The sequence below is a fragment of the Triticum aestivum genome, chromosome 4D, assembly GCF_018294505.1.
Source record: "Triticum aestivum cultivar Chinese Spring chromosome 4D, IWGSC CS RefSeq v2.1, whole genome shotgun sequence".
In the NCBI taxonomy this organism is placed as follows: Eukaryota; Viridiplantae; Streptophyta; class Magnoliopsida; order Poales; family Poaceae; genus Triticum; species Triticum aestivum.
In genome coordinates, this window is record NC_057805.1 from 95617984 (window position 1) to 95631795 (window position 13812).

General features: G+C 44.1%; 1 protein-coding gene across 1 annotated transcript; it reads right to left on the reverse strand.

The window, feature by feature from the left end:
* Window positions 1-582: 582 nt before the first annotated feature.
* On the reverse strand, window positions 583-2072 carry LOC123096452 (transcription repressor OFP13). The gene has a single exon (XM_044518197.1). It carries the CDS (start codon window positions 1856-1858, stop codon window positions 806-808), a length of 1053 nt encoding a protein of 350 aa, XP_044374132.1. The 5' UTR covers window positions 1859-2072; the 3' UTR covers window positions 583-805.
* Between the last annotated feature and the right edge of the window lie 11740 nt (window positions 2073-13812).

The window sequence follows — 13812 nt, forward strand, 5'->3', positions numbered from 1 at the left end:
ACCACCACGATCGATGGCGACCTGTCATCGACGCAACGTCGGCCTCTCGTCTCGCCTGCTAATCAATACGTGTACCACTAGCACCGGCTTTCTGCTGTTCACGTACTTCGTTTTTTTTTTTCTTTCACAGAGAACAGCGAAATTAGGTAGACGTACTTCGTCTAATCACATCACCACGTAGTAGGAGTAGTGGTTAGCCCTACTGCCAAGCGTGCATGTGTACGCAGGCACATGCATGTGTGTACATTGATCAAATTGATTGGCTTGTGGTGCTGTACACATTAAATATGTCTGTGCATCGACCTGCCCTGCCCACCAGCACGTCGCTGTGCGCGTATTTGCACCGCCGAAATCTGCAGCTTTATTTCGGATTCACGTTAACCAGCGGTCGGTGCCTCATCAGTAGTAACTCGCAGTAATTGATGGATGGATGAACAGCTGTTTAAGCTTGCGACAGTATTGATTTCAGTGGAAGTACTCCTGTTTGGAGAAGCCTACAATGCATGGTTCCACAATGCATTGGATCCCTGCTCCAGGCTCCAACGATGCCCACGAAATGTTTGTAAATACTCCGTATGATCGTGCTATCATCGACATTTTCAAAATTGAAGGAGAGGTGAACAAATAAACATGAATTGGTGCGATTGTTTGGAAAGCGAAAATTTCACGAGAATTTGGTGGAAGCTAGCACAAATTCTTGGGAAATTCCGGCGTTCCAAGTGGGCCGCTAATCAAACAGGGCCGCAGTAGTGCTTTCGAGATCTCGAATAACCGATGACATTTTGCCAGTTAACTAACCAAGGAGCTAGTGTGCACTCCTCATGATGCTAAGATCGTCACCTGCCTTGTCGCCGGCGAGGTCCTCCTCCTCCTCCTCCTCCTCGTCCTTGCCCTGCAGGCTGTGGCTTGATGAAGCAGGCGAGCGCGAGGCGTCGCCGTTCCGGCCGCCGCATTGCTCCTCTGTCGTTGCGGTGGCGGGAGTGACGTCGCCTTCGCAGCCACATGTGCTGCTGGACGTGCTGGTGCTGGCGGTACTCCCGCTGCCGCCGCTGGCGCTGGTGGTCGTCATCGTCGTCGCTGTGGTGGTGGTGGTTGGCGCGGCGGAAGAGGACGACGCCGGCGGCGCGGCGAGGCCGACCAGGAGGTCGACGAAGGCGCCGACGATGAGTGCGTGGTTGTGCTTGCCGTTGATCCGGAGGTACCACACGAGGAGCTCTTCGAGCGCTTCCCAGCCGCGCAGCCCGTGCGCGGCCACCATCTCCTCCATGGACGCCCGGAAGTCCCCGTACGGGTCCTCCGAGTCCAACGCCACCGCCACGCTCTCCTCCACCAGCGACGTCGACGCAATCGGCTCCGATTGCGGCTTCTCCTCGGCCTCATCCGCTTGTGCCGCCGACTGCTTCCCCGGCGACAGTGCCAAGATGGAGTTGGACGCCGGGCCCGGAGGGTCGACGAAGAAGCGGTCGGTGGACGTGCGGCCGAGGCTGCGGATCACCGCCTCAGACCACTCCTCGGATGCGGTCGTCGTCGAGAAACCATCATCGTCATCCAGCTCCAGCACGCCCTGCCCCTCCTCCTCCTCGTCGTCGAAGCAGGAGCCGTCGGCGGAGATGTAGTCGAGCTGGTAGACGGAGTTGACCGTCTTGTACATTTCCCCGGCGCCGCCGTGGATGAGCCTCGCCGCGGCCGCGGGGCTCCTGCTGACGGCGGCGGCGGTTCTGCAGGGCCGGCGGCGTTCTTCCTCGCGGAAGGAGGCCGTCTGTGGATTCCGGCACGACGGCCACGGCCACGGCGGAGAAGGCTCGTCGGCGGCGGCGGGGAGCTTGGAGAAGATGGAGGTGAGGCCTTTCTTCCCCATTGGAACCCCACGCGGTTCGAACGAATGGATTACCGGAGATGAACGAACTGAAGACGAGCTCGAGCGAGCTGTACTGTAGAGAGAGAAAGTAGAGCTGCCGTGGTAATGGAGGGAAACGGGAGCAGCGTGAGGTAGAGAGTAGCTGCTGCAATTAAGAGAGGGAGAGACGACACATGGGGATGGGACCGCGGACCATGTGCCCGTATTTATCTACTCTGTCTCACTCTCTGCGTAGAGTTGTAGAGTGTGATGCAAATGCAACAAATATTATTTTTAGCGGGAAGCCAATGCAACAGTTGATAGTTGAATCCGTGTCAGCTAGCTTCAGTTTATTTTATTTATCCTACCGGTGGTTACGCAGGTCAGCTCTTCCCAATTTGGAATGAGGAATTTATTTTTAAAAGTTCTGCGGCCTTTTGAATTGAGGAATTTCGTAGGAGTTCATAGGCTTTTAGTTTTTCAAATATATGACCCATCAAGACTATAGGACTGTTTCGATCATACTCCCTCTATCCTAAAATAAGTGTCTCAACTTTTTACTAACTTTGTCCCCCAGTCCCAAAATAAGTGTCTCAACTTAGCATTTTATTCTATACCTACATAGTGCAATTTTAAATCCAAAAACATCTTTTCAACAAAGGACGCTTTTATTAACTCAAAATGTAGCATCAAGCGGAACATACATATGAAGCGACATCCGGCCTCTGGATAGCTACGCACAGCCTACAGAAACAAGTTCAACAAAAATAAAAAAGTATACCGACATAATGGCAGCAGTGAAGTCCTATGGGACAGACACTAAGTCTATGTCACACGAGAAGGTGGACCAATCTGAAGATCATATTGCCATTAATATTGGGTAAAAACCTCCCTGGCCACCCCCCCAACACGTATGCACCACCTTAAGCAACGGTTGGTACTATGTTTGATGCATCGTAGATCACATACAAAGTAGGTGCGTACAACGGAAAGTGACCTGCAAACAAGAAAGGGGTTTGCCATTAGAAATAATGTGATTTATATATAGACAATGCGACCGTAATAAGAAAGCAGACGCTCCCACCCTTATTAGCATATTTAACATGTTTGGTATTTTGTCAAGCCAGTGATCATGTATATTAGTATCACTTGTGGGTGGATACAAATTGGACACTATTTAAATTACTCATTAGATATTTTATTTTTGCTATTTTGCTAAATGGTGAATAAGTAAACCCTTCTCCATTTTGGTATTTTAGTCTGAGGCCCACCTTCACACTTTGCACATGGTCTTTTTGTGATATTTGGGAGCTATCTCAATTATTTCACTATTTTTGCCCAAGCCTAGTTATCACTCATAGTTCAAACCCATTTGTTCCATTAAACGGTTTTATTTTCTAAATACATATTAAACAAGGTGTAGATAGTTTGATTATTTTTTAATGGCTTTGATATGGTCTAGAGAAGTCACATTTATAATTTCATGCAATTCAAAGTTTGTTTGATGCTCCAACTAAATTATATTTGGTTGCAACCTTTAATTAATAAATTATTTATAATTAAAATTTGCTAAATGAGTCAACCCACCTCAGTGCACATATCCAGCCCCTAGCCCTTATGTACAAGGAAAACATTCCTTGTCTTTTTGGAACAAAAATTCTAGCCCTAATCCCCTCTCCGTCCACCTTAGATCCAAGCCCACCTCAAGATGGGCGTCGTCGCGTGATCCAACGGCCAGGCGCCAGCCACCACTGCTACGGACCCGTGAGCCAGAGCGAGCCCTCGCCGATCCCGAGCTGCCTCTCTGCCTCCCATAGCCTCCTCGCACCACCTCCTCCCCAATTACGCGACCATCCCACCTTTCGCCTCTGCCGCTCCGGTGAGGAGCTCCACTACCGCATGTTCGGCGGTGATGATCTGCAGGTGCATAGAGTACAATTGTAGCTTTTTTTAGGAAATGGTCTTTGCCTCCTGTAGAGGCTTGCAGAGATGTGTCTGCAAGTTAATTACAATACAAAGAAAAAGGAAATGGAGATTGTAGAATTGCAAGTGATTGGCGGCTAAAATTAATTAATGTGCAAGATTGGAATAAAAGGGCAAAGGAGGGTATGTCTGCGATGAAATCGAAGTAGTAAAGCGTTCTCAGGGAGTCTAGAGATTCCCTATTAGTATGTATCTAATGTAACACATGTGAATGCTAGATTCCCTATTGGTATGTATCTAATGTAACACATGTGAATGCTAGATTCCCTATTAGTATGTATCTAATGTAACACATGTGAACACATAGTTCTAGGTTTGGAACTAAGACACTATATATGTTTCTGTAAGTTGGTGGAGCCTCGTACAAATACATGCATACATGCCACAACCATGTATCACATACGCCACCAGCATTCCTCCCCATAAAAGGTTGAGACAACGATGGTTAAGGATCTTCCGTGGACATAGCAAAGGAGGTCTTCGATAATCTGCTATCAAGTGATCATGGAAGGAGGGAAATATCTTTTGTGTCACTGCATTACCCCTGCAAACCCACCATTCGTCGATAATAATAACTTTCACATCCCTAAGGGAAAATGCTGAGTGGTTGACTTCACCCAATCGGTAAGATTGTTAACATAAACATACAAAGAGGATGTTGAATCCTATCGACGTTGAACACCTAAACATCCTAGGGTTCGCCCATATCCCGGAGAACTAGGGGTTTTACTCGGACATCAAGACAAACATCATCAAAGAGGTAATCATGGTAATCATGGATGAATGATCAAAGTAATACATGTAGGGATCAGCTTAGGGTTTTGTATTACAAAGGGATGAATGGATGAAGATGATTGATGTCAGAGTCTCCTTGATCGAGATGACAGCATGGCCGAGCCCTTTTGTCTATTCCCCCTCTAGAGGCTAACTAGGTTCTTGGTTCTGGATTTTTTATCTCTAGTGATGTTCCTAGCGACCCGAAACACCAGGACAAAATAGTTGACTAGTGGGAGGCAACGCCACCTGGTGCGAGCGCTAGTACAAGCGGGGCACTCGTACCAGGCGCCATCTTCTCTCCTGGAGGCTATGTTTCGGTTGGGAATTGCTCCATTTGATCGTTGCTCTTTATGATAGATTCCCATGACGTCAATTAATGTGATATTCACCAATATACATGTGTTTCCTCATTTAAGGCTCCAGATCTCCTACTTGGTTAAGATCCTTGTGAAAAATCAAACAAAAGGGTGCGTGAACGCGGTAAAATTCTAAAAAATACTATGACTATGGCACATAACTAAAAGTAAAAAAATGATGCAATTTTGGGTCACCAACTCCCCCAAGTTTAGAGTTTTTTCTTGTCCTCGAACAAATATCACAACTTGAAAGAACAAGGCCATCATGTTCATGAGGTGAGGATAAATGTAAATGAATGAGTCCATTGCATCGAGTCTACATTCACATAAGATACAAGATCATGATGAACACTAGCATATTGTTACCATCAAGAAAATTATGAAGGCTTCCACTCCTTTAGTGATCGATTCATTAGCATAGGTATAACAACTTTATGCAATAAGTCATCTTTAGTTCAACCGAGCATGTTACGAGGGGTTGTCATGACTGTTTAGGAAGCATTTGTACCCTTGATTTACTTTCAGATTTCATGTTTTCCTTTTTCACCTTCTCTCGGGAAGCGGACTTATTTTCCCATGTCACAATCATTTATCTTTAACTTGTAACATGTAAGCTATGCATACTTTACTACCAGGATAAATGAAAAAGGAGCCTTGCAAATTTCAACGATCATTCTTAACACTTCGACAACTTTGGCTTTCCCGCTTCTTGCTCTTAATAAATTGTATTTTTTCAGAATTATGTCCCAAAGCCATTCTTTTGTTTTACTCAACATCTTTTTAAGAAGACAAATAATTAATCTCATTTGTTGTTAACTTTCACTAGTCAATCGACACCTGAGATGTGGAAGAGTTATAGTTATGCAAAAGTAAAGATGGAGTAGTGCTAAAACTAGATATTGCATCTAATATAGTCATCTCAAAAGAGCAATGAAAACTTCTCATCATGCATATCCACTAGTCATCTGGAAAGACTCCAACCATGATCAAAAAGAAACTTGACAATTCAACTTATTACGCGAACAAATTAAGTTAAACTATAAAGTAAACACACATGAAGATAAAGAAAGATAGAAGGGCTTCAAAATCTCCCCAAGTTTAGCATTCTAAGCCGACGAGATTTGTCCATCCCTCTAGTTGGTGTTACCGTGTTTTTTCTATAGCAGGTAAAGGGTGGCGAGCAAGTGCTTGGCGGAGACGTTCATTGTTCTATTCTAGCACAACGATGCAAGCCTTGAGCACATCCACCTTCTCCTCCAGCTGGGTAATGAGACGCAAGGAAGAAGCAAGACCCTTTGAGGTGCTCTCAGCTATCTTTTCCTCCACCTTCCTAATACGTTCACCTAAAAGTTCAAGCTGAAGGGGTGAACCGTTAGCCATGTCTCTCATTGGGGATGCAATTTTTAAGGTTGTTGCCAATTTTTTATGATGGATAATGCTCGAAATAAACTAATCTAACTTGGTGAGTTGTTTGGAAACAATATGTGAGAATAGCCATGTATGGACTACAGATTTCAATGACACAACTGCGGGCATGTGTAAGCTCCAACGAATATGACTCCACAATGACAGAAGAACGTCCCAAGTTCTTGATAAAATGCAGACCCTTCCGAAGAGCCATGGCCTCCGCTGTTGTAGCATCGAGGAGATGATTTAGAAACCAAAAACCACCTCTATAGCATGCACATGATTATCCCGGAGCACAATTGCTGCTGCCTCCAATTCATTCTCAAAGTTAGCCGCATCAGTATTTAGCTTATAATATTTTGTGTGTGTGGGGGGGGGGGGGTTAAGCCATGATATTTAATGTAGTTCTACATTAGAAACAAAACCCTAATGTAATTTGATGCAATGGCTTGGATTGAAAAAGTTGTATTCACTGGATTCGACATCTGCTCACCCTTAACCGCCTCTCGTCGTTGCCACCAAATGTTCCACACCACTACAATGATGGATTCGTATAAACCGAGCTGGCCAAGAATCGACGCCTTTTGTCTCGGACTCCTAAGGATTTCCTTGAGTAAAATTGAGCCACATCTTCACACGGATTCTTTCACAACTTCTTCATGGAGTTTCTGATGATCTAGCTGGACTTCAACCAATTTCCTTGCTTCTTTGCTAAAATCACTATCATCTCCCATATCGATCTAGTAGAAACCCTAGGACATTTGATGAATGAGAGCAAACAACCCACGCAGGAGCACCGAACCAGGGTGGAAAGATGATCATAATAGACGTTCTTGCAAGATAAAAATCTTAAGGCGCGACATGCGCTGTCGGATGACAGATAGACTCTTGATGGATGAAGACACCAATAGAGAACATAGTCATGAGCGACAAAACACGATGTTAAATTGTAGTAAAATTCATATGGAGCATTTTATCCAATATTTTTTTGCCGGTGAGTCATTCCATTTCGCATGGGATTCAAAAGTTTGTGGAAGATAATCTATCTTATCTCACGTTCCAAAGAGTAATTATATGTGTGACGTTCCCCTCTTATTTCGTACTAAGAGTGGAAGGGCGTGGATGCCGCCTAGAGAGGGGTGAGTAAGCTATTTAAAAACAATTGTGGTTTAGGTTTGAGTAAATGCAGACAGAATAAAACTAGCGTTTATTTACCAAACACAAAACCTAAATAAACTAGGCTCAACTATGTGCACCAACAACTTATGCTAAACAAGTTAAACAACTATGTGATAGCAAGATATCTAACTTGAAGCAAGATGGCTATCAAAAAGTAAGTGCATAAGTAAAGGGCTCGGGTAAGAGATAACCGAGACACATATAGACGAAGATGTTCCCAAATACCACAATGGCTCACCGTATTCTCCTACGCCCTTGCACGATGCAAGGTGTTGTGACTCCACTAAGGGACCCTTGAGGGCGGTCACCAAACACCGTACAATTGGAGATCCTTGAGGGCGGTTACCAAACTCATACAAATTGCCTGGAGTAATGTCCACAACTTAATTGGAGGCTCCCGAAGCTTGCCCGAAGTTGTACACTACAATGATTGAGCTTCGTGACAACACCAACCGTCTAGGGCACCCAAGCACCCAAGAGGAACAAGCTCTATGGTAGGAGGCACCCAAGAGTAATAAACTACTCATCTTTCACTTCCACTAATAACTATGGAGAACTCAAACGGATGCACCGAATGCAATGACAAGAGCACACAGAGTTCTCAAGTCATTCTCTCTCAAATCCTACCACAACACTAATGCTATAGAGAAATATGAGAGGAAGAAAAAAAGAGGAGAGAACATCAAAGAACTCCAATATGTAGATCCAAGATGTTCCCCTCACTTAGAGGATAGATGGATTGGGGGAAATATAGATCTAGATCTCCTCTTTCCATTAGCTAAAAAATAAGCAAGAATCATGGTAGGAATAATGAGAAAGCAAGCTCCACGATCGAGGTCAACAATGGTGGAGGGAAAACTTGCAACAACATGCAAGTGTGGAAGTGAAAAGAAGGGGTTATTTATACTCCCACGGGAAAAATGACCGTTGCCAGCCAACACCCCCAGGTATCCGGACCATCTAGGAAAAAATGCCTCCAACCTCGGGCACCTGGACAGAGCAGAGCAGGGGGGTCGGGCACCCGGAGTGGACAGAGGGCCATCGGAGGCCCCGGTACCTGGACAGGTCTGACGACATTGGAATCCCTCTCTGGTGCCTGTGGGCGCCCGGAACAAACTACAAATTCAGGGAAGACTATAATTGTCAAAACTTCTGCTAACAAACACGAATTACAAAGAAATCAAGCTTGATAGAAAGCTAACTGAAGGAAATATGCCCTAGAGGCAATACTAAAGTTGTTATTTATATTTCCTTATATCATGATAAATGTTTATTATTCATGCTAGAATTGTATTAACCAGAAACTTAGTACATGTGTGAATACATAGACAAAACAGAGTGTCCCTAGTATGCCTCTACTTGACTAGCTCGTTAATCAAAGATGGTTAAGTTTCCTAACCATAAACAAAAGAGTTGTTATTTGATTAACAAGATCACATCATTAGGAGAATGATGTGATTGACATGACCCATTCCATTAGCTTAGCACCCGATCATTTAGTATGTTGCTATTGCTTTCTTCATGACTTATACATGTTCTTATGACTATGAGATTATGCAACTCCCGTTTGCCGAAGGAACACTTTGTGTGCTACCAAACGTCACAACGTAACTGGGTGATTATAAAGAAGCTCTACAGGTGTCTCCAAAGGTACATGTTGGGTTGGCGTATTTCGAGATTAGGATTTGTCACTCCGATTGTCGGAGAGGTATCTCTGGGCCCTCTCGGTAATGCACATCACATAAGCCTTGCAAGCATTGCAACTAATGAGTTAGTTGTGAGATGATGTATTACGGAACAAGTAAAGAGACTTCCCGGTAACGAGATTGAACTAGGTATTGAGATACCGACGATCGAATCTCGGGCAAGTAACATACCGATGACAAAGGGAACAACGTATGTTGTTATGCGGTCTGACCGACAAAGATCTTCGTAGAATATGTAGGAACCAATATGAGCATCCAGGTTCCGCTATTGGTTATTGATCGGAGACGTGTCTCGGTCATGTCTACATTGTTCTCGAACCGTAGGGTCCGCACGCTTAACATTACGATGATAGTTTCATTATGAGTTTATATATTTTGATGTACCAAAGGTTGTTCGGAGTCCTGGATGTGATCATGGACATGATGAGGAGTCTCGAACTGGTCGAGACATAAAGATCGACATATTGGAAGACTACATTTGGATATCGGAATCGTTCCGGGTACCGGGGGATTACCGGAACCCCCCCGGGGTTATTGGGCCTACATGGGCCCTAAGGGAGAAGAGGAAAGGAGGCAAGAGGTGGCCGCGCGCCCCTCCCCTCCCTAGTCCGAATAGGACAAGGAGAGGGGGGTGGCACCCCCCTTTCCTTTCCCTCTTCCTCCTCTTTCCCACTTCTCCTTCTCCAACTAGGAAAGAAGGGAGTCCTACTCCCGGTGGGAGTAGGACTCCGCCTTGGCGCGCCCTCCTTGGCCGGCCGCCCCCTCCCCTTGGCTCCTTTATATACGGGGCAAGGGGGCACCCTAAGACACACAAGTTGATCTTCGTGATCGTTCCTTAGCCGTGTGCGGTGCCCCCCTCCACCATATTCCACCTCGGTCATATTGTAGCGGTGCTTAGGCGAAGCCCTGCGACGGTTGAACATCAAAGATCGTCACCACGCCGTCGTGCTGACGGAACTCCTCCCCGAAGCTTTGCTGGATCGGAGCCCGGGGAGCGTCATCGAGCTGAACGTGTGCTAAGAACTCGGAGGTGCCGGAGTAATGGTGCTTGGATCGGTCGGACCGGGAAGACGTACGACTACTTCCTCTATGTTGTGTCAACGCTTCCGCTTCGGTCTACGAGGGTACGTAAGAGAACACTCTCCCCTCTCGTTGCTATGCATCACCATGATCTTGCGTGTGCGTAGGAATTTTTTTGAAATTACTATGTTCCCCAATAGTGGTATCAGAGCCTAGGTTTTATGGTTTGATTTTATATGCACAAGTAGAACACAAGTGAGTTGTGGGCGATATAAGTCATACTGCTTACCAGCAATGTCATACTTTCGTTTGGCGGTATTGTTGGATGAAGCGGCCCGGACCGACATTACGCGTACGCTTACGCGAGACTGGTTCTACCGCCGTGCTTTGCACATAGGTGGCTGGCGGGTGTCAGTTTCTCCAACTTTAGTTGAACCGAGTATGGCTACACCCGGTCCTTGCAAAGGTTAAAACAACACCAACTTGACAAACTATCATTGTGGTTTTGATGCGTAGGTAAGATTGGTTCTTGCTTAAGCTCGTAGCAGCCATGTAAAACTTGCAACAAACAAAGTAGAGGATGTCTAACTTGTTTTTGCAGGGCATGTTGTGATGTGATATGGTCAAGGCATGATGCTAAATTTTATTGTATGAGATGACCATGTTTTGTAACCAAGTTATCGGCAACTGGCAGGAGCCATATGGTTGTCGCTTTATTGTATGCAATGCAATTGCGCTGTAATGCTTTACTTTATCACTAAGCGGTAGCGATAGTCGTAGAAGCATAAGATTGGCGAGACAACAATGATGCTAGAGATCAAGGTGTCGCGCCGATGACGATGGTGATCATGAAGGTGCTTCGGAGATGGAGATCACAAGCACAAGATGATGATGGCCATATCATATCACCTATATTGATTGCATGTGATGTTTATCTTTTATGCATCTTATCTTGCTTTGATTGACGGTAGCATTATAAGATGATCTCTCACTAAAATTTCAAGATAAAAAGTGTTCTCCCTGGGTATGCACCGTTGCCAAAGTTCGTCGTGCCCAGACACCAGGTGATGATCGGGTGTGATAAGCTCTACGTCCATCTACAACGGGTGCAAGCCAGTTTTGCACACGTAGAATACTCAGGTTAAACTTGACGAGCCTAGCATATGCAGATATGGCCTCGGAACACGGAGACCGAAAGGTCGAGCGTGAATCATATAGCAGATATGATCAACATAGCGATGTTCACCATTGAAAACTACTCCATCTCACGTGATGATCGGACATGGTTTAGTTGATTTGTATCACGTGATCACTTAGAGGATTAGAGGGATGTCTATCTAAGTGGGAGTTCTTAAGTAATATGATTAATTGAACTTTAATTTATCATGAACTTAGTTCTGGTAGTATTAGCATATCTATGTTGTAGATCAATAGCTCGAGTTGTTGTTTTCATATGTTTATTTTGATATGTTCCTAGAGAAAATTGTGTTGAAAGATGTTAGTAGCAATGATGCGGATTGGATCCGTGATCTGAGGTTTATCCTTATTGCTGCATAGAAGAATTATGTCCTTGATGCACCGCTAGGTGACGGACCTATTGCAGGAGCAGATGCAGACGTTATGAACGTTTGGCTAGCTCAATATGATGACTACTTTATAGTTTAGTGCACCATGCTTAACGTCTTAGAATCGGGACTTCAAAGATGTTTTGAACGTCATGGACCATATGAGATGTTCCGGTAGTTGAAGTTAATATTTCAAGCAAATACCCGAGTTGAGAGATATGAAGTCTCCAACAAGTTCTATAGCTAAAAGATGGAGGAGAATCGCTCAACTAGTGAGCATGTGCTCAGATTGTCTGAGTACTACAATCTCTTGAATCAAGTGGGAGTTAATCTTCTAGATAAGATAGTGATTGACAGAATTCTCTAGTCACCATCACCAAGTTAGTGGAACTTCGTGATGAACTATAATATGCAAGGGATAACGGTTACAATTCCCAAGCTCTTCGTGATGCTAAAATCGACGAAGGTAGAAATCAAGAAAAACATCAAGTGTTGATGGTTGACGAGACCACTAGTTTCCAGAAAACGGCAAAGGGAAGAAGGGGAACTTCAAGAAGTACCGCAAGCAAGTTGCTGCTCAAGTGAAGAAGCCCAAGTCTGGTCCTAAGCCTGAGACTAAGTGCTTCTACTGCAAAGGGACTGATCACTGAAAGTGGAACTGCCCCAAGTAATTGGCGAATTAGAAGGATGACAAATTGAACATATGTATATTTGATATACATGTTATTGATGTGTACTTTACAAGTGTTTATAGCAACCCCTGAGTATTTGATACTAGTTCAGTTACTATGATTAGTCACTTGAATCGGGAGTTGCAGAATAAACAAAGACTAGTTAAGGGTGAGGTGACGATGTTGGAAGTAGTTCCAAGATTGATATGATCATCATCGCACACTCCCTATACTTTTGGGATTAGTGTTGAACCTGAATAAGTGTTATTTGGTGTTTGCGTTGAGCATGAATATGATTTGATCATGTTTATTGTAATACGGTTATTCATTTAAGTAAGAGAATAAATTGTTGTTCTGTTTACATGAATAAAACTTATATGGTTACACACCCAATGAAAATAGTTCATTGGATCTCGATCCTAGTGATACACATAATCATAATATTGAAACCAAAAGATGCAAAGTTAATAATGATAGTGCAACTTATTTGTGGCACTGCCGTTTAGGTCATATTGGTGTAAAGCGCATGAAGAAACTCCATGCTGATGGGTTTTTGGAATCACTTGATTATGAATCAGCTGATGGTTGCGAACCATGCCTCATGGGCAAGATGACTAAAACGCCGTTCTCCGGAACATGGAACGAGCAACTGACTTATTGGAAATAATACATATTGATGTATGAGATCCGATGAGTGTTAAGCTCGCGGCAGGTATCGTTATTTTCTGACCTTCACAGATGATTTGAGCAGATATGGGTATATCTATTTAATGAAACACAAGTCCGAAATATTTGAAAAGTTCAAAGAATTTCAGAGTGAAGTGGAGAATCATCGTAACAAGAAAATAAAGTTTCTACGATATGATCGCAGAGGTAAAATATTTGAGTTACGAGTTTGGCCTTCAGTTAAAACAATGTGAAATAGTTTCACACTCACGCCACCTGGAACACCACAGCATAATGGTGTGTCCGAACATCATAACCGTACTTTATTAGATATGGTGCGATCTATGATGTCTCTTACCGATCTACCACTATCGTTTTGGGGTTATGCATTAAATACAGTTGCATTCATGTTTAAAAGAGCACCATCTAAGTCCGTCGAGATGACACAATCTGAACTATGGTTTGGCAAGAAACCAAAGTTGTCGTTTCTTAAAGTTTGGGATTGTGATGCTTATATGAAAAAGTTTCATCCTGATAAGCTCAAACCCAAATCGGAGAAATATGTCTTCATAGGATACCCAAACGAATTTGTTGGGTACACCTTCTATCACAGACCCGAAGGCAAATTCGTTGATGAGAATGGAT